At 40.1% G+C, this 22,470-nt stretch overlaps 1 protein-coding gene across 3 annotated transcripts in view; it reads right to left on the reverse strand.

The window, feature by feature from the left end:
* Psa (puromycin-sensitive aminopeptidase) overlaps positions 1-22,470 on the reverse strand; it is a 133,828-nt gene that overhangs the window by 77,956 nt on the left and 33,402 nt on the right. For all 3 annotated transcript variants that reach the window (XR_010857448.1, XM_067128899.1, XM_067128912.1), the window contains exons 6-8: positions 14,557-14,707; positions 13,866-14,014; positions 13,335-13,604 (exon numbers count right to left, since the gene is read on the reverse strand). Coding sequence is in view for 2 of the 3 variants with exons in the window: in XM_067128899.1 (XP_066985000.1) it covers positions 13,335-13,604; positions 13,866-14,014; positions 14,557-14,707 (570 nt within the window). In the remaining variant the exon portion in view is untranslated. The remainder of the gene's footprint in view (positions 1-13,334; positions 13,605-13,865; positions 14,015-14,556; positions 14,708-22,470) is intronic.

The raw sequence follows: 22,470 nt of genomic DNA on the forward strand, positions 1-22,470 counted from the left end.
TAAACATCCCTGAGCATGCCCTCTGGACATTCCTTGAGATCTGTTCAAAAAAGGCCCCTTTCTCCACCCACAGAGGCCTGATGTACATACAAAAAGATGGTGTAGCGATGGGTTCTCCCCTCGGAGTGCTTTTCACGAATTTCTACACAGGTGCTGTGGAACATCAGTTTCGCCGCCACTGAGAAACCATCGATGTATGTCTGGTATATTAAAGACACCTTCATAAGTGCCAGCACAGAGAAAGAAACAGAAAACCTGCAACAAGCCTTCCACAACCACAGCAGCCTCAACTTCACCATAGAACATTGCCATGATCGTCGCCTCCCCTTCCTTGACATCCTTGTCGGGCAACAAGAGGAGCGCTTCGTAACACAAGTATACACGAAACCCACGAACCTGGGCACGTGCCTGAACGGTGAGAGTGAGTGTCCACAGAGATACAAATGCACTGCGATCAGTGCCTTCATCAGGAAAGCTCTCTCACAGTGCTCTTCTTGAAAGGTCACACACACCGAATTATAGCGTGTTGCCCAGGTTTTAACTGACAATGGTTATTCCAACTGGGATATTTTGAAATGCATACATAGGACCATTGATAAATGGTATCACCAGGAGCCTTGCCCCACTGTCCTTGAAGACGTCACTCTCTTTTACAAGGGAGTGTTTTACAGGAAATACAAAGATGAGAGCACCCTTCGCAACATCATAGAAAGAAACGTCTCCCCTATGGACCTGGGAAAAAAGGTTAAACTGGTAATTTATTACAAAAGCAAAAAGACCAGTGGCCTGATCATGAAAAACAAACCAGTCCCTGCAGTGCAGGACCCTCTGAAGAGAACCAACATGGTCTACCAGTACAAATGCCCTGTCTGGGAATGCTTCAGCGCCTACATCAATATGACCACGATGAGATTTTCCAAGAGGCTCTCTGCCACGCTCAGGAAGGTGCCATCCATAATTAAGCGAAAAACACCCACAATATCAGAATAACATGGAAAGATGTAATTCCTAATATCGGAATTATTGACAAGGCGACAGACCACCGCCGCCTTCGCCTCCTGGAGGCCCTACACATCAAAAAGAAGAGACCTAGCCTCAACACCTCACAAGAGACTTCTCTCCTCCCAATGGTGGCATATGGGTGCTGCCCATCGTCACCCCTGAGCCAAACAAATGTACCAATCAGGTGAAGCCCCCATCTGCTGGCAGTGACCTTCCCAATATTACACTCCTAGTCTCCAACGTCTGCATGCGTAAACCAGTGAAAGCATCCACTTCTGGGAGATGGCTTCGCTCAGGGGCTTAATCCCCTGAACCAGCCAAAGAGAAATCAGTTCTCACAACACGCAGCACCCGGGACGCTATAAATACTGACTAACGACCCCATTCCAGAACAAGCCCATCCTTCTTTGAGAATGAACCGAAGATACGGTTGGACACATTGGAATTCCGCTACACCCTTAGAAAGACAAGTGAAGAAGATTCTCCACACGAAAATACGACGATTCCTGGTTTCCAGATTCTGCAATTTGCTTGACCCAGAATCTCTATGGCGACCACACCATTTTTAACTTTCACTCATATAGAATAAAATTAACCTTATTTCAAAAAACCATTTCCTTACCCAGACTATTAACGTCGGCTAGTTATTAGCAAAATCAGCCCTGATGTTTTGAAAAAAAAAATAATCAGAATTGAAAAAACATATATAAATCAATTCCACTGATGCTAACATTATCTTTAATAAGACATATTATTAGTATATATATATATATACAGTAGAACCCGGTCCTCGATTGTACTTGAACTCGAAATAATCGAATTTCAACACGAAATGTTGAGTAAATTTTGCGTCGGAGTTCAAACAACAAACCGGAATCCGACCCGATGAATCATATGATGTTTGTAGAAAAAAGTTTCGGGCGGCTGCCGCTAGTTGGCGTTGTTGGTGGCGTTCTTCCCATGCTTATTTAAAAGCATTTAAAGCCCACACATGCTGCTGCTGCTGCTGTTGAAAAACAAGCCATATTATCACATTAAATTAATAATACAGTATTTATAAACCGAATTACTGTATGTCTGTTATCATAAAATTAAGAAAAATTTCCGAAATTACGTCAGAACTCGGCAGCCTGTGGCAGATATAAACAAACCATAGCGCCGCCCTGGTAGTGTATCGCAGTACTAATTACATAAACAGAATGTTCATGTAATTAGTACCACGATACACTACCAGGGCAGCGCTATGGTTTGTTTATAAACAAACCATAGCGCCGCCCTGGTGGTGTATCATGGTACTAATTACATAAACAGAATGTTTATGTAATTAGTACCACGATACACCACCAGGCGGCGCTATGGTTTGTTTATATCTGCCACAGGCTGCCGAGTTCCGACGTAATTTCGGAAATTTTTCTTAATTTTATGATAACAGACATACAGTAATTCGGTTTATAAATACTGTATTATTAATTTCATGTGATAATATGGCTTGTTTTTCAATGTTATCATTATTAACAACAGTTTTCATGTGTATCTGTTACAGTACATTCTGGTAGTGCCTATTGGCTACTTAGCCTAGCCTATGGCTCTCGGTATATCATCGGTAATATGGCCGCATTGGTCATAGGCCAACTTTTTTGATACAGTATGCATTTAAAAATGTAAAAAGTGCTTCTGATACGGTAAGTTATTCAACTCTGAACCTATTTAATTGTAATTTGTGTAAAGTTTTGTATAAAAAGGCAAGGTTGGGGTAATGACTGGTGGTCAGGAATGGATTAATCCATTTTCAGTTATTTCTTATGGGGAAATTAACTCAGAATTCGACAAAATCGAATCTCGACACTTCTTCTGGAACGAATTAGCGTCGAGAACCAAGGTTCTACTGTATATATATATATATTTTTTTTTTGGTCTATCACGGTCATCCTATTCAACCGGGTGGTTTTTATAACGTGGGGTTCCGGGTTGCATCCTGCCTCCTTAGGAGTCCATCACTTTTTTCACTAAGTAAGTGTATCTTAGTTTAACCAGACCACTATGGCTGGCCCGAAGGTTTAGATTTATTTTGCGTGGCTAAGAACCACCTGGTTACCTAGCAATGGGGCCTACAGCTTATTGTGGAATCTGAACCACATTATGACGAGAAATGAATTTCTATCACCAGAAATAAATTCCTCTAATTCTTCACTGGCTGGTCGGAGAGTCGAACGCCGGGCCAACAGCGTGCCACCCGAAAGCTCTACCATGTGCGCTGTTCTAGTAGCACACTTTTCTGCAAATTATTATTATTATTATAAACTTTTGGTTGGTAGTTCCTTGTTGTAACTGCTGTTTAAAATATAACCAAACTGTTTAAAGGAAAACAACATAAAAGACAACGGTTGCTTAACACAATATTTGCAAACCTAGAGACAAATTATAACATACAAGATTAGATCATTTTGATGAAATGTACGCATGGCATCAAAGAAAAGGACAGCACTGGTATACCAGATGAGGGATGTCTGGCACACAGACTGCTATGAGTTGATTTGACTGGGAAAGAAAGGTGAAAAAGCCTGTCAAGAGAATAAAAGCATGGAAACTGAAAAATGAATTGGTGAAAAAAGGAACTGCAAGAAACTGTCAGATAATATAGCATCAAAGAATGGTCACTGGAAACCAATGAAAGGAAGCAAACAGAAAAGGAGAGGAAATGTACATTGAGACATAAAGGAAGGTTAAAAATAGAGAGAGAAATGGTGCTGGAATCATTAAAACAGGTAATTCAAGAGAAGAATCTCCAAACTCTGGCAAAGGAAAAGCATAGAGGAGGAGTGAGATGTACAGTATACAGGAAGATAAAGAGAAAGGCTACAAGACATATGGCAAGAACATAGTGAAGAGTTGGGAGGAACAGAATCACAATCTCAAACCTCAACTCAGCAGGGGGAAAAAGAGAAAATATTCAAGGAAGCAAAATGGCTGAGGGAAGATAGAACGAATGTAAAGGGGTTAAATACATAAAAAATGAAAATGGAGAAATTCAAGCTGAAAAGATTGAGGCAATATTATAAAATCTTCAGATGGAAGAAAATAAGCATGACCTGGAGAATTGACAAAGCAGAAGGATCATTACAGGATACAACAGATAATAATGTTATAATGATCACTGGGAAGATGAAAAGTGGAAAACCCTCATGATATCCATAATAATACGTTAATAAAAGCAGCTGGAGAGCCAGTCATCCTTGAGCTTATGCAAAAGGAAGAGATACACCCATCAAAGTGGGAAAAAGCTTTACAATAATGAAATAGAAAGGAGAAGAGGATGCAGCGTAATGTGGAATTCATAGAGAACTCACACTGTCTGTGCATACTCTTGAAACTATTAGAAAAGGTTCTAGAGGAAAGGCTCAGAAACACTGTTAAAACTGTCAATTTGGCTTTAAACCAGAGAGGTCAACAACACAAAAAGTAGCACACAAAGATTCTATAATTTACTTAAGGATCTTGAAAAGGCACTTGACAGAGTACCAAAACAGATACTTAGATGGGCATTACGAAGGCAAAAGGTAGAAAAAATTAATAAAGCTAGTCATGTTACCCTACCATAACAGATGATCTAGAGTGAAGACAGTGGCAGGTGTATCACAGGAATTTGAAATAAATGTTGACGTCCATCAAGGACCAGCGCTGAGCCCTTTGCTGTTTATCATAACAATGGAGGAAGCTACAAGGGGTGCAGAAAGGGAGGCACCTGGGAGCTGCTATATGTCCATGACCGAAGGTTAACAGCAAATCTGAGGAAGTGGTTGTGCAAATGTTTAAAAGTTTGAAGGATGGAGTGGAAGGGAGAGGACTGCAGTTGAAAAATGACAAATTTTTAATTAATTTGTATTTTTCCTAACATACAAACCCGAGGTCCTTACATATGGATAACTTTTGGTGAAGCTGGAAAGTCCAGCCGTTAAACTTTTGCAAGGCGGTTATGGTAACAATTACCTAAGGTAGGGGCGGGAGTACCCCCTATCCAACCGGTATGTATTATATCTCTTCAGTTTACCTTTTGGCCCAGGTAAAAGAATGAGGGGTGGTAAGAGGTGGGCCTTTAATGTAAAGACCTCAGGTTTGTATGTTAAGAAAAATACAAATTAATTAAAAATTTGTCATTTGTTCCTACACAAAAACAAACCCTCAGTCTTTACATATGGAGACTTACTATTGGAGGGAGGATTCCAATTAATTCTCTGAACTGACTAGTAGTTTGGCTCACCTGGTATTCTCTTCCTGGTCATGAAAGAGCAAAGGAAGGATACCATATCTCTGATGTGCTTAACATGTGTGATGTTCAACTCCCAGACTTCTGGGCACTTCGAATAAAAGGAAAGTATGAAAACCCTTGATTCGAAAGGTACGGATGAACCCACATTGTTGAAGACTATGTAGCTAAAAACGACCAACTGGCTTGTCCATAGTCAGTCCTTCTCTCTCTCTACTAGAGAGAAGTTAGGGAATGCATCTATTAATCAAAACAAAACTGGATTATAGACAGGAAACTGTCACGCATATCACCTGCATGCACACCAGTCCAGCTCATGACAGCTTGTTCACTCTTCCTCTGTCCACTGGAAGAGGACAGAAAATAGGAAGAAGGTAGGAAGCCAGTCCTGCCCACACCTTCTCCCTGTAGCCACACACCATAGGCAAGATGCAACCTGTCCTTAAGAGCTGGGTAAACTACATGACTTATTGAGCATCCACTAAGGATCCAAGGAAAAGGAGTCCAAGGACCCATGGACAATAACCCAAGGTAAAAAGATAAGAATGTGAACTGCACAATTACATTCTATCTAAGTAGCAAATTGACAGGTTCTACCTGAATGCCATAGATTGATGGATGACTGCGGTCCCTAGAGATGTTGTTGCAAACGTACTGATGACCACCAGGAAATTGCAGGATATATTCGTAAGGTTATTCCCTTGACAGAGAAATGATCCCTTTGCCTATAGTCAACACTCCAAGGTAAGAGGATATGAATGTAAATTTCACAAATACATTCTCTCCTAGTATTCGAACTACACATCCTTTCTGAATGTGACAGACATATAGTTTCACAGTATGCTCGGTTGATTGGTTCCCTAGCTAGAGAAAGGATCCCTTTACCATTGTTTCTCGGGCAGCTCGAAGCTAACGAACTAGTCATTAGCTTTGGGTAGAAAGATTAGATTGCAGGGGTAACAAAGAAGTCATACTATCGAATATGTAGAATAAGCAGATCAGAACAAGACCCAACAACAGGAAATTGAGAGAAGAAAGAATATGATCAATCTTCTTTCGAGGCTGAGCGAGAACCAGAAGTCAAGATCAACCGTCCTGTCCCAAGATTTCACCGAAAAAGTGCTGACATTTCATCCATCTCACTTTTCATTCCTTGTTGGCCGTAATACCGAAAGTACTTCTGTCTGTCCGAGTGCTACCACTGTCGCAGACCTGACATGGAAGGACATTAGGGCCTTTGGGGACCATGTTTGTATCGTGGTGTCATTGTTACCATACTGAGGAATGTAAGCAGTAATTACTGCCTGCAAGTCCCACTTCTCACAGGAGTACCATAACAGCATGAGGACCAAGGAAAGGGGCTCCAGATATCCTTCCTTGATTGAAAATAAGTTTTAGAACTTAGTCTCCAGATTAGTTGATAGATATACCTGTTCAGACAAGAAACTAGGTTATCTATCAACACAGGTTTGATATCATTCCCGGAATACTTTAGACACATGTATTCTAAAGGTCCAACATCTGATAGGTCTTATCTTCTTACCTATCTCAGTAAAGAAGAAGGCAACTAGAGAAGAAAGAGATCAGTGTCTCGATCAATTACATTGTCCTTATCAGTAAGATTTCATCAATATTGTAAGTGAAAGTAGTTTAGCATAACTAAGAACCATTGTTCAAAATTCCACAAACATAAAAAGTTCTTCTTGAATATTCAGGAAGAGATCAGTCCTCTGAAGACGAGTGCTCTTGTATATCGATATTGGTATTAAAGCCAATCTGGCAGTAGAAACTGGTATGGGAAAGTAGGCATGCTCAATCACTTAACGTTGTCAAAGAAGATGAACTCCTGTACCCATACATGGACAGAGACTCCAGTGAGGAACTTGTCTGACATGCATCCCTCATCCAGGAATGTGTCTGATTGACATCCATGTTGAACATACCAATGCAACTCCATTCATCAGAACTGTATACAGAGAAGATGATAGGATAACCCCAGGGGGTGTCCTATGATAAGATGATCTATGCAGATACGTGCTAGGTACTCTACTGTCAACTTGTGCACTGTCAACAGACTTTGCACATCGACAGAGATGTCCTAGTACTGTCAATGGAATGTGCACCATCAACAGAGGGAACATCTTATGAGGAGATCCCCTATGATGACATAAGTTCAGTATGCTACTCAAAGAGGCGTTGCCCTATGATAAAAAGACATGTGTGCCCCCCCCCCCTTTTCTTGACTAAGAAACCACCACAGTGCCATTCCTGAGCAACGTTATGTAAAGCTTAAAGACTGAACTTAAAGCTAGAAGGCACAAGAAAAGTTAGGATACTGAGATGCAAAAGAGTCCGGTTAGACTAGGATAGATGGGAACTGTATCCATCCTAACCTAACCCAATCCCAAACTCTTGAAGAATGGGAGATCTTCTCATAGAAGTCACGGACCCGAAGAACAGACTCCGGGATACTGAAGAGCAGGTTTGATAAAAGACAGGTTCAAACTAGGTGGGCTAGGCTAAGAACCCAACTACTTAGGCTAAGCTAAGTAAGCCACCCAACCTAATCCCACCAAGTTTTTGAGGAACAGTAGATATTTCCTCATCTGTCCTTAGCCAAGAAAATAAAGGCTAAGAACTGAATACTTAGGCTAGGCTAAGTAAGACACCAAAACCTAATCCCACCAAGTTCTTGAGGAAAAGGAAATATTTCCTCATCTGTCCTTAGCCAAGAAAATCCAGAGATGTTCTCGAATCCTTTCTTGAGCTTAGAAGAGCTTCAACAGCAGTAGGAGTGATCACAGGTTGGGATTTAATCTTCAGAAATATTATATGAATATTACTGAACCATATGAATATTACTGAACTCACGAATGAGTTCTATAATTCATAAGAAGAAAGAAAAGCTTACTGTTCAAATCTTCTCTTTCCAGAGAGAGGACCTCTTCTCATACGAAGGACCCCCATCATTCCCCGCTCTTGACAAGTCACGTCCTCGGAATCATGAAGAGTTATGTCCGCAGACGTGTTAAGAGTCACAGCCTCGGACAGACGTGGCAACGTCTCAACCACGGACGAGGGGAAATGGACGTGCATCAGCCCTCAAACGTTGGCCTTTACCTACATGATCGAAAGGCACTGTACAGACGTGCTGCTCATGATTTGTAGATGGTTGTTGCTGACGGCCACGGTTGTGACTCGCGTGGCCGCGGCCGTGATTTGGACGACTGTGGGCATGATTCGGATAGTTGTGAACGTGATTTGGCGCCATTCTAGATGTCCACTGAAGCTATATCAATGCTCTTCACTCGACAGAATAAACAAGGCAGTGAACGGACAGGACACAGTACTTCATCCAATTCTCTTCTCAACCTTCCACTCAAGCGAGGTTGATGGTCCGTTCCCTGACATGCCATCGAGACAACTTCCACACCCCCGTGTGACGGCCATGTGCCAATATATGGGATGAACCAACTGCATGTACTTGCATGTCTTCATGGACTTGGACGTGCTACAGGACACGGCCAAGAAAGCTTGAATGAAGATCAGAGGGCTTTCTGGAAGAGTGTAGAAAGACAGTGAAAAATGTCACAGACATTTGAACATCGAGTCAACACCAATCCTAGGGTGGAAACACGTCCATAGTTGTGCAGAATCCTTCACGTACATCAAAGGGAAGTGCAACATTTCTTGGCTGGACATCCTTGAACACGGGAAGATGAACATTGAACCTGGTCACATCCGTGGATATCTGGAACTACGGTGACTAAGTCATGAACGTGCGAGTGTCGAGGCGACAAAGTCTATGCTGGAAACACCCCCAAACTTCCAGAATCTCTCATGTCCAACGAAGAAAAGTGCATTAACTCCCTGGCTGGAACGTCTGCTAGAAGAACCTCCACAGCTGCTTCTATCTTGAACCATCTGGTGAGGAACGTCGGCTCAGAGTTCTGAATGCTCGAAACAAGCATCCTCCAAGTCTTGGATTTCCAAAGAAACCAAAGAGCTCAGAAGGAGCTACCAAGTCACTTACACGACAAACATCAGTTGCTTCCTCTATCTGAGTGTCCATAGAAACATGGGCAGAGGAGATACTAGTTCAGGGAATATTCCTGGAACTAGTATCGAGACACAGGTTGCCTCTTCAACTTGCCGTATACAAGGAAACCGAGCACCTGGTGCTCTATGCAGCAGGGTCTCAGAGAGAGACCCACTACACGAAGAAACCCCAGTCCGCAGATGAGGGAGAGCATCGAGAGAAGAAGACAAAGATGATGATGGCGAAAGAATTCTCTTCTTTGACCTCTACTGCAACCAGAGGGCCTCACCACATTACACATACGGGTGAAGAAACAGAGAAGAATTCCCAAAAAACCCCAACATCTGAGATAGCGGAAGACGGGTCATACTTCCCTTGAATGGCTGAGTCGATTGATCGAAACTGTGTTGGAGGAATCAGTTGATGACAGCACGAGAACTAGCCATGATGTCACAATCCCATCGGCGACGTCACAGGAGCAGACGACTTACCAAAGCAGAAATACTAGTATACGAGCAGGTTTAATCATATATATTCTAATAAAATTGTGTGAAACATGTTTATTTCATATATATAACAAGCGGGCAACCAAAGTAAAGGGCATCAGATGACAAAACATCGGAAGGGAGACAAGAAGCCACAGAAGTAGACGAAGGCTACATCGAAGAAGAAGTCCATCTTCCCTGAATGACGAAGTAAACTGCACATCTGAGCCTGGAAAAGAAGAACAAAATGGAGTTGCCCCCACTGACCCAGGAGGGGAACAGCCCCTAGAAGTCACCACGCACATGGGGCTCCCAGGCTCTGAAGGAGTACACTTGCATCAGATCTGGCTTGGTTCCAAATTTCCACTATAAAACTAATGAGTTGGACGAGGTACAACAATATGTGAAGTGGCAAAACTGGGCTCCCAAGCTCTGAGCAGAACACACTGCAGTCCAACTTCAAGGCAAGCAGCAGGGCTGACAAACTGTCGTGCAAGAAGAAGACGGGGAAGTCCAGAGGCAAAAACAAGTTCTGAACTGTAGGGCCTGAAAAGAAACAAATAATATGCATTCCTCCTCAGGAAGGGAAAAAACCTCCCACCCTGAGAGAAAGAAAAAGTAATGTATCTGTATCTAAACGAAGGGAGCGAGCTGTACGACTCACAACCCCCCCAAAGACGGGAAAGAGACGAGGGTAAATTCTGACTGGTCCTGCGCATGTAGTTGGGACCAACACAACCATAGAACTTGCGCCATTAAATTCGTGTTGAGGGAGTGGAGGAAAACTTACTACAGTATGTTAAGTAAGACAAATTCTTGCACGAAACCCTTGGCTGAAACACGAACCCGTAACATCTCGATCTACACAACATCTGAAAGACTAAAACATTACCACGTTCCCAGAAATTGTGTGGTTTGAATCAAAACATTCTGTCTAAAAAAGAAAATAATTAAACACACACCTAGATGTTTGAGAAACAACGATATAAGCCTACTACACAGTATGAGTAAGTAAATATATCATTGAAGACATGCAAATAAAACATACTGAATTGTCTTAATATATCAAAATACACAAATGTTTCAAAATACCCAAAGCAATATTTCAAATTACAAACATAAAATATACAACAAGAGGAAAAAGGCTGAATGGCAGGACAGAAGAAAAGCACATCTCGTCGAGAGTGCCACCAAAAGTAAACTGAAGAGACTGAATGCATACCAGTTGGGTAGGCGGTACTCCCGCCCCTACCTTAGGTAACTGTTACCATTACCGCCTTGCAAAAGTTTAACGGCCGGACTTTCCAGCTTCACCAAAAAGTTATCCATATGTAAAGATCGGGGGTTTGTATTCATGTAGGAACAGTTAATATTAGCAAAACAAAACATGGTGATGAAAAGGAAGCAAATGAAAGTCAATCAATATGATAAAGAAGTATAAAAAGAGAAAAGGTAGCTGCAGAAATGTTCTAATGGGGAGAGATATCTATACCTTTGAATAAAAATCTGGTAGAAAGAATACACCTATGATTGGTATACATGGGCTGTACTACTCTATACAGCAGATATAGGGGCACTAACATGGGCTGTACTGCTCTATACAGCAGATATGTGGGCACTAACAAAGAAATTGGAGGAGATTCTGAAATGGTGTGACTCATACTGAGACTGATATCCAGAATAAGGTAAGAAGGTTGTATTATGAACATAGTGGATGAGAGATGTACTTCCCAGAATGAGCTGGTTTGAACATAAGGGATGGGAAAAAGTTGGTCAAAGAAGCAGCAGATATGGAAGCAGCAGGATGAAAACCTGTATAAAGGCCCAAAAGATCTTAGAAAAGAGGGACAGATAAAGACCTTGACTTACTGGGAGTTGGGCAGTAAAAGCACAGGGCATGGTAAGTGAAGAGAAGTCATTTTACATTTAACCCTATGGGGGGGAAAAGCTGGTTAAAAATGTTCATAACAATAAGAGATAAACACTTGATTACAGGTCTGTCTACAAATTCCTGATAATTATAGGCTGCATCATGATTTGAGATTAAAACACCTGGGATAAATAATACAGTAATCAAGTTTCATCAAATTCAGTGCAATGACAAAAGTTTGTCAACATAAAAAATTTGCACATTACAAGTTCAGTTCTCCCATCACATTCTTGTTTTTTTTCTAATGCAATTTTCCATCTAAAACCAAACAAGATTTTAAGTTTCAAAAATTTGCCACCACAACAAAACCTTACGATATTTCCAGTAGTAAGTGTAAAAAGGGAAATGAGTAAATTATAAAAAGCAAGCGTGGTAAGTATTGTTACTTTGCTCTGATGGTTTAAGGTTTGTTCTCTTTTTTTACTTATTATAATAAAGCCAACCCTGACAAATAGGTAAACAGAAGTAAAGTATAACATGTTCAAAATCACAAAACTTATCAGTTCTTCAGCTTTTCCTCCCATTTACTTGTTTACATATTCACTTTTGTAAACTCAAAACCAACAATTTATTTAAAGGCATAATCATAGAAGATTTGGAATCTGAAAAAAATTTAACCCTCATAATGATGTATTTTTGATCAACCCCTTACTTAGTATTTTTGGTGAACCCCTTACTTAGGTTGCAATGAAGTTTTAGAAAAAAAAAAATATTTGGGTTTCAAGGTATATAGGCTTGGGGTTTCTGGGCTTTAAGAGACTAAATGAAAAATTAATTATGTAAGTAATTCACTTTCAAGTTAGTATAAACACAAAATTAAGTACTGCACATATAATATGAAAAGAGTATTAACCCTTAAGGGATGGGCTAAATATATATTAAGCACACCCCCGCCAACTGGGCAAACTTTAAGGTTGGCCAATTTAAGAAAACACCACATCAATGGAAAGAGGAAGATGTGCAAATGCACATGCTGTAGGAAAAAAATTCTAAAAATTTTTCCCTACCCTCCAAGGGAAGTTAAAAGTGACTATTTACAACCATATGTGGGCCTCTTTTAGAAGACACTTGTAAACATTTGTTAATTTTACCAAGTAATGTGTGTTTTTTCTGATAATTCATTTTATTTTATTCTGTAATATTATAATTACAGCTCACATAATATCATAACAGATAAGAACTAAAATCAGTAACAAATTCTGAGTATATTTGTTGTAAAATATTTACGAGATTTACTGAGTTGGGGAGATGCAGCAACTTTTTATGAGGTATACATATTTTTTCTAATATTTCTTTGATAATTACAATTATAGCTGACATACTATCATAAAAGATAATAACTAAAACCAGCAGCAATCCCTGGAGAGGTAGAGAGGCAGTACATTCCCCTCTGCAATCTCAGGGCATACTGATGTCTCTCCTGAGCTGAGCTAAATAGTTGTCATAAGTCATTTATGGCCCATTGAAGTGCTATGAACATTTTTCCCCACTAAATCCAACCAAACCAAATGGAGCATAATATTAATACTCATATGAGGATTCCCATCCATCACCCAAAACCTGTTATAGATACTCATATAAGGATTCCCAACCATTAAGGGTTAAATATCATACCTTGTCTCCCAAGTAAGAATGCAGCATTCGGATGACAGATGCTCCTTTGGAGTATGATATATCATCAAAAATTTCATCTACTTCTGATGGATGACCTACAGGTACTTCAATGGGATGCGAATTTTTCAGACAGTCCAATTCTAAAGCTCGAATGTAAGTATTAGTTACAAACTGTGTCCAGATGTCATATTCAGGGAACAAATGATCAACACATAAAAATTCTACAAATGTAGCATACCCTTCATTTAACCATAAATGAGTCCACCACTCCTGGAAACAAAAATGAATTTTAGTAAATAGCCAACCTGCCTTATGACATAAAAATGAATTTTAGTAAATAGCCAACCTGCATATATGACATAATTCTCAACTCTTCCAAATTACAGTCCACCATGTAAAACTACGAGTAACTTATATATTATATAAGATCACTGTTGTAATCAGGCAAACTAATAATTAAAAAGATGGCAATTAAATACAGTATCATAAAATTATGTAATTGCTATACTACAGTATTAAATTACAACTTACCATGGTTACAAGATTACCAAACCACTGATGCGCCAGTTCATGTCCAACCACCAGAGCAATCCACTGTCGCTGGCTTGCACTTGTATTATGTGGATCAACCAGTAAGCATGTTTCACGATATGTGACTAAACCCCAGTTTTCCATGGCACCTGTGACAATTTTAATGAATCAGTGAGTCATCAACTTTAACACAGGTTCAATGCAGTCACAAATGTCTTTTGATACTACAGTACTCATTCACTATAAAAATCTCAAGGCATTTGGCAAGCACACCAAAACAGGCAATTAGATGATCATTACAAAAGCAGAGTACAGTATCAACCAGCAAGTCTTAGTAAAATAGTAATATTACTACCATACATCATAACAAAAGCTCTAAAATAGACATTGGCAGGTAAGTCAGAGAACTTGATAAAAATAATGGTGTTCATCCTCAATATATTTTTTAATAGTGTAAAGGAGGTTATTAGAGAAATGCAAAAATGGAGCCCCTAAGATCTGCTATATGCAGCTGACCTGTTTACACAACTGAGTCAGAGGAAGGAACTATATACCTGTTTAAAAGACAAAGCCAAGGAAAAAAAAAGGACTGAAAGTTGAAGGAAGTAAAACAAAGCCTGTATCAACTTTTTATAAAACAAGTAAAATGTACTACGTACATAATTTCTATGAACACAAAAAAATTACATACCAACAGAAAAATCTGCAATAGCAATGAGATCCATTTTTGGAAGAGGATATGCAATGTTGAAGTATTCCTTGTAGTAGGGCAAGACTTTAGTGGCTACTTCTAGAGCAAACTTCCCTTGCTCCTTTTTACCCACTGGTGTATAAACACGAACCTGAAAGATAACTCATTCACCAAAATGCATAAGGGAAAAATTATTTATGTCTTTAATGCTAATTGGACAAAGTATTTTTTAACAAATTACAGTCGAACCTTTTAAAACAGAAATTCTGTGGTCCGGGAACTTTCGTGGTTCAGCTTGATTTTGAATCTCAGGCACCATTATTTCATTGAGCAGCCACAAGGGCAGCACCAATGTTTACAACTTCCCGACAGCAAAAATTATGCCATATCTCTTTTGTTTTTACGAAAATAATTGTTAGTAATGAAACTGTGTGAAGTCAATATGTTTTCGATATTAACTAACTGAATGAATAAGCAGGTTTTGACGTAGGAAAAACCTATTTTTGGTAGATGCTGTTGAGTCCTCAAGGAGTTACCCACCTCCCCCCACCAGCAAATTGACTAGACTAGTACCAAAGAAATATCTTTTAGCCTGGTCTTGTAGCTGGTTATTGCGTCGTAATGAAAACACTATGACACGTGATAGAGTAAATGGACTCAAAGATAAGAGGGCATTTTTCCTTATCTTCTGCAAAGATGAACCCAGTTTTTCCTACGTCAAAAACTGTAAGAAATGTCTATTGCGCATGCGCATCTGCCATCTTGTTTACGACCAAGGCAGGTAAAAAACCAGCCTCCATTTTCAGGGAAGTGGGAGGGTTTTGAGGACTCAACAGCGACTACCAAAATAGGTTTTTCCTACGTCAAAACCTGTTTTTTGATAGCATACATGTTTGTTTTGTCCTCAAGGAGCTTTACAAAAGAAACTGAAAAGTGACAAAAAACTTAAGCTCTCAAAATTTTAATCCCAAAATCCCAAAAACCCAAAGAAAAAACAAAAAACATTGTGGTCCAAGGTCAAGCCACAAGTTTCAAGCCCCATTTCTTATTCTAAAAAACCTTTTGGGGTTTTGGTAACAAGAAACGAGAAACTAAACAAGCACTTGCGTTTTTAGGGTGAAGTTATGTAGTGACTTACCTAAGTATGCTGGGTGTGGTTGCAGTCTTGTCGCATCTTCCCCAGAGATAGTCAGCATACTCAACCGCTGGGAAGACCCTTGGTTTTCTGCTGTAGAGCATATGGAGTCACGACTAACCATACCACCTGCTGATATGCAGTGTAGATGAATTTGTTCAAGCTCATGGCAGTAATGTTTTAAAAATACTGTCTCTGATGCCCACCCTGTATTTTTGACTTCTTCGAAAGAAACATTCCTGAAGAAGGTCCTCGGTTATCAGCGGGGGTTCCGTTCTGGGGGTGTGATGATAACCGAAAATTGCCACTAACCGAAAATCGGCGATTTCCAGCGATTTTCGGGGCTTGTCGGCGCCGAAAAACGCTGATTTTCGGTTATCAGTGCCTCTGTTAGGTATGTATCGGCGCCAATACCCAATTATCAGGCGAAATCGGCGATTTTCAGCACCGAAAATTGCCAATTTTCACCGCTCGACAAGCCCCGTAAAACTGAATCGCCATTAACTGAGCCTGCCGTACAACTGGATCGCCATTAACTGAGCCCGCCGTTAACCGGGGACTGCCTGTACTTACTTTCCTAATATCATGTGACATAGGAAAGGAGTGTGGGTTTGTCTTTTTAATGAGGGACACTAAAATTATTCTTACCCCTTGTAGAGAGAGTGGTTCATTCGTGCTAGGGTGTAGGAAAATCAGACCTTCTAAGATGTTTGCCATGACCTCTAGGTAAACCTTAAGTACTCGAACTGGGCATAATGTTTTGTCTGCTAAATTGAGTTTTCTTATAAGATTTCCTTCTTAAAGAATCCTCATTCTTGGCCAGGGGACAATAATAATAATTGATGTATCGTCGTCGTCTAAGAGAGTCCAGTTCACCAATACGAGCTCCTGATGCTAATGCAATCAGGAAGATCGCCTTTTGTGGCATGCGAGTTGTGGTTGTACTGGGTCCACTGAATTGAGGGTAGATAGAAGTTTAAGTACCCTGTTCAGGGACCAAGTACTTGGAAGTCTTTCAAGAGCAGGTCTTTGTAGAGCAAAAGACTGCAGAGGGGGCGTAACAACTTCTATGCTGGAGTCAATCCCGAATCCATAAAGCAAGGGTTCCGATAATGCTGCCTTGTATGCCACGATTATTGTACCCACGACGTCTGTCTTCAAAGAGGTATATCAGAAAATTTAAGTGTGTCTATAGAAATCTCAACTGGGCTCTCAGTATGGATATAATCTAACCATATCTTCCATACAGACTGGTATTGCTGGGTAGATGATGTCCGTAATTTTTGCACTAGGTACCTAGTAATGTTGGGTGAGTAGTCTTCACAGTAGATAATATTTAAAAAATCCATACGTGAAGGTCTCGGCTCAGAAAGGAGGATGCATACACAATTTTCCCTCCTACTTTCTGGGATAGAACAGCAGACAATAGTGGAACTGATCTTTTTGCCCACTGTTGAAGTGACAGGAACCAATGCCTGTTTGGCCAATTTGGGACTATTAAGCAAGCTGATCCTTTGAAGGTTAGGCAGTTTGCTCAAAACCTTTGAAATCTGGGACAATTGAGGAAAAAGATATACAGGTAGTGGTCGAGTTACGATAATTCGACTTACGATAATTCGCTTTTACGATGGGATTAGCAATTAATATCGATACGACAATATTTTGAAAATACGTATTTTTAAATTTCGCTGGCGACTGGCGCAGGCAACAACGCATACAATCAGGCAGCGTCGGTGTATGCGATCGTTGGCCCGAGAGGCTGGAATAGGTACATTAATTCAATGAGCCGACCTCACTTGCCCTCGTTGTGTCGGAAGTTAAAATAGGTCAGTGTTCGTGTGCAATTTTTATGCGTTTGTAAATACAGGTAGTGCACGAGTGACGATAATTCGTCTTACGATAATTCGAGTTTCGATGGAGTTAGCAATTAATACCGGCACGCGACAATATTTAGAAAATATTTTTAAATTTCGAGCGGGCACAAGCAACAGTGTACACTACAATTGCCGTAGAATCAGGCAGCAAGAAAGACCAACTTACAATAGACCAACTTCTTTTTCTCCATCTCTTTATTCCACCTTCTAGTTAAAAAAGTAAGAGAATAATAAAAGCATTGTTAGTAACCTTATACTCTTGCGAAAATGCGTACAGCCATAAACAACCGAACGAGACTCTGCTGTTTTGCTAATAACCGAATCGGATAACAACTGTTTTGCTTGTATTTCAACCATCGTACGGTTAAACAATTATCGTAGTTATGTTAAAAATGACGTTAAGTACTGATATGTTTTTACACTACCCTTATCCGCTTTGGAGAAAAGATCAGCAAGGAAATATACTGCTGCAGTAAAATTAAGCTGCAAGTTGTAGCTGACGCTGAGAAAAGAATGTCAAGCTCCTAATGACTATAAATTATCGTACATTGGCAACATAAATGAAACTCGACCGCAAATAAAATTGGAAAGTATTTTAATCAAAACTACTGGACATGAAAGAACACATATTACTGCTGTTTTCACGCCAATAAAAGATACATACGAAAAGCTCGTGGTATGATGATGAAATCAAGAGAAAATAGCGAACGGAATCTTGATTTTTTTTTGTTTACACTAAAACAAACGGCCAGCCACCAACGTCATCTACTAACGAAAAAAATGGCTAAAATAATTTCACAACGAGACTTATTTAAGTTATATTTCGACATAAAAACGCTTCGTATAACGAAAAATACATATGTCCCTTATAAATAAAGTATCTAGAGATTCATTTACGCTAACTAGAAGCAAGAAATGCCCTCTGAACCGAAAGTTAAATGCATCGAAATAAAGACCGCGTGATCGATTCCAAACCAAAACATTTGATCGCTATGATCGAATTTATAATGCACAAGCAGTATAAGAATATTTACGATTGGATACAGTGTAGTAAAGCATAACTTTTAAAAGATCCATGGAAAATATGCACATTCGTTATTTTGATGTTTGTATAATACGGCGGTGTTATGTGAAAATAGAATACAGCATAATGTAGGCTAGGCTACTGTATATGATATACGAAAGTGCAGGCCAGGCCTTGTTTGTTATTCAATTTCTCTTTATACTGACTTATCACGTCAGTCTGCATTGAACCTGCAGAATTAGCTGACACTAATAATTACTATACCATATATGTATAAAGTATACTGTGTAGTGTTGGCTAGGCTACCATATATGTATAGATGGTACTGATTACCCTATTGTAAGCTAGGCCATATTCGAGTTACGATTTTTTCAACAAACGATGGGTTTTTTGGAACCTAACCCCATCGTAAGTAGGGGAATACCTGTATTGTCCTCCACTTGTTCCAGTCTTGTGGGAAGGCATCTCTTGCTATTGCTTGATTGTCCAAGTTCGGAGACATATATACTGGGATTTTGTGATTCTCGAATGAGGCAAACAGGTCCAGTTCCGGTTGTGGAAGCATGTTGGCTATTGTCTGAAAAGAGTGGTTGTCCAATATCCACTCTGTTGAGGCTGTCGTTTTCCTCGATAGAGAGTCTGCTATTACGTTGAGAGACCCTGTGAGTTGAACTGCAGACAGGTGCTACTTCTTTACTTGTGCCATCTGAAAGACGGCTAGCATTACCATGTAGAGAGCAGGTGAACGTGATCCTGGTCTCTTGATGCAGGACATTGCAGTCGTGCTGTATAGAACCGTGTTATAGTGTTATATAGAACCAACAGAATATGTCTCTTCTGGAGGTTTGAGCTTTTTGAGACAAAAAGACAGCCATCAGTTACAGGAAATTGATAAGACACTTAGTCAGAGCAGTTACAGGAAATTGATAAGACACTTACTCAGAGTAGCTGACCAACTGCCTGCCACCTGACGATCATCCCAATGTCCTCCCCAACCTGTCAATGAAGCATCTGTGTGTATTGTCACTATTACAGATGGAGGGGTCAGGGTGACCTGTTTTGCCAGAGATTCCTTCCAGGTCCAAGGACAAAGTATCTCCTCAACTTTCTGATTCTTTTGGTGAGATTCTTCTTGTATCTTTTTTCTTGCATGCAATAGCCAATATTTGTTCATGTTTTTCAATTGCAATCTGAGTATTTGATCTATTGCCGATGCAAACACTAGCAGACCCATCATGTGTTCTAATTGCTGTCAGGAAACTCTGGGCTGTGCTAGGAACCTTTTGAGGTTTTTCCTTATTCTGTTCTGAGTTTTGATGGGGAGAGACAACAGGCCCTGAGGAGGATCCCAACACAGTCCCAGCCACTGAAAGAGTCTGCTGGGCATGAGGCAGGATTTTTCCAATTTATTATAAAACTTTTTGACTGGGATCTGTTAACCACTGATCTTAGTTTTTCAAGCACTCTCTTTTTGTGAACCCCCAGATTAACCAGTCATCTAGGTAAGCTATTAGTTGTATTCCTTCTTTCCTGAGTTCCCGCAAACTGCCGTTGCTAATTTTGTAAAAATTCTTGGGGTAATGTTTAGCCCTATGAAGGGCAGATAGAAGCGGTGATAGGGGCATGCCAGTATGCATCTTTCAGATCTACAGAAACTGTCCAAGTCCCTTTTGGAATGACTGAACATATTTGGGCGATGGTAGTCATCCGAAAATTTTGACAAACAATGTACTTGTTCAATGTTGACAGGTCGAGGATCACTCTTCGTTCGGAGGAATCCATTTTGGGAACACTGAAGAGACATGCTTGGTGGCGAATATATGCATGTTTCTCTATGGCACCTTTTAACAGGGCCTTCTGCACGTAATCTTCCAGAGAGAGATCTGGTTCTTGAAAGAACCCCTTTAAAGGCAGGGGGTGGGGATGAGACATTTCCACCCAATCCATTGAGAACAATGCTGTGTCCCAAAGGAGACGACTTCCATTCCCGGTGGTGTCTTTGAAGTCGACCACCGACCAAACAATTCCTAATGGTATTCCCCTCTTCCTCTAACTTTTCCCTGGATAAGCATTCTGGGCGTTGCTTTTCCTTTTCCTTTGTAAGACAGTTTTTTGGACCTTATGAAAAGGATGTCCTTGCTGATGTGGCTGCTGCTGTCCTTTTGAAGGGTGTTGTCCCTTCTGACCACCTACCTGTTTATGAGGAAAATTTTTGGAGGTGACTGCAGGCTTATATGATTTTTTATCAAAACGAGCCTTTTTTGAATTGGGTAAAGGGAAATTTCGGGTTTTTTTGTTTCCTGAATTATCCTTTTCCCAGAAGAGTGTACACTGTACAATTTTGTTGGCGTGCTTACTTGTCGACTTGAGCAACAGCAGAATCCTCAAATACGTCCTTACAGAAGGGGTTAGACTGTAATAAAGCAGTCACATCGGGAAGTGACTTGTTGGAGCCTTCCAATGCTTCCATTCACGATTTTAAGTGCCAGTCTAAAAAGTCATAGAGTGCTTCCCATAGGGTTCTCATAAGACTTGTAGCCACAACAGCAAAAAGCATCCTGGAATCTTCTGGAAGCCTTTTGGTGGCAACTTCTAGCAAGGTGGAAGAGGTTAAGATACTAAGGAGAAGAGTCCTTGCATGGAATTCTGACGAAGCTGTCTCATCTGAGATTTTTCTCATAGGGGTCCCAAATTGCTGAGTAGCCACATCCAATTTTTCCTTTCAAAAGGGAGTTGAAGTGTTGCCCATTCCTTGGAATTTTGCGAAACCGGGAGGACTCTGGCAAATGTTTTAGTTCTGTCACTGGCTCCTATTTTTTAGTTTCGACATAATTCTGGAAGTTTGTTTTCACACGGTTAATTATTTCAAAAGTGAAGGGACAGAAGGCTGGGGGTACCTTGGTGAGCAAGGTGGATTTTATTCATAATGGGAGTATAGCTCCACCTTCCATTGACCAGGTAAAGGGTGTCAACTATAGCTTTCAATGCTGTATTCCCACATAAAAGAACTGTTTCCTTTTGAGGTTTCTCCATGTCTGGCAAAGGTGGTATCAGGCACCATTCTGTATTAGGGAATGCTGCCGTCTCTAAACTCCACATGTACAACTTCGATCATGGTTTTTCTCTCATTAATTAGATACTTATCATCAGGAAGTATCATCGGGGAGAATATTGGAGCCCATTATGTTTTGATCTGGAGCTTTGCAGTCTGAACTGGCCGTTTTGTTGGTTCCAGTTGGAATTCTAACCTTGGACCCTGTTTGGTCAGAATTTGTTTCTACTCTCCCTTTTCAGTTGCAGGATGCAGCACTTGTACACTTTGGAGAGTACATCACTGACTTGATTTCTTTAATTTCCCATTCAGAATCATGCAATATGTCTATTATGCATTGCCGTTCTGTGCCAAGATCACATTACAAATTTTGCACATATCTGGCAACCAAGCAAATTTGTCTTGTTTTTTACAAGGACTATCCTCATGGCAGGTGGTATGGGCCATACCCACTGGCAAAGTGCGAACTGAGCAATTAGCTATGGAACAATTGAGCTGAGGGTCCTGCAAGATGGTGGCCCTGCAGTGAAAAAACCAAGTTGTTATTAGAAACTAAGTAGTATAAGTTGTTTTTAATAAGAGACACTTTTGTAAATCCCTGTATCATTAGCATATTACATCTTACAGGTTAATTTGATTACTAATGTAATGTAATAACTTTTATAAAATATCTACATTAACTTGAACCCTTTGAGGTTTAGGTTAATTTTGACACTATATATGGCTTTATTACTTACACTTTTAGTCCTTTTGCAATGACTATTCTAAATTGTCATGCCATTCAGACTAATCTTCTATGAACTTATTTATTTAACTAACTCAAGCTAAT

Source organism: Macrobrachium rosenbergii, chromosome 3 (genome assembly GCF_040412425.1).
Source record: "Macrobrachium rosenbergii isolate ZJJX-2024 chromosome 3, ASM4041242v1, whole genome shotgun sequence".
Classification (NCBI taxonomy): domain Eukaryota; kingdom Metazoa; phylum Arthropoda; class Malacostraca; order Decapoda; family Palaemonidae; genus Macrobrachium; species Macrobrachium rosenbergii.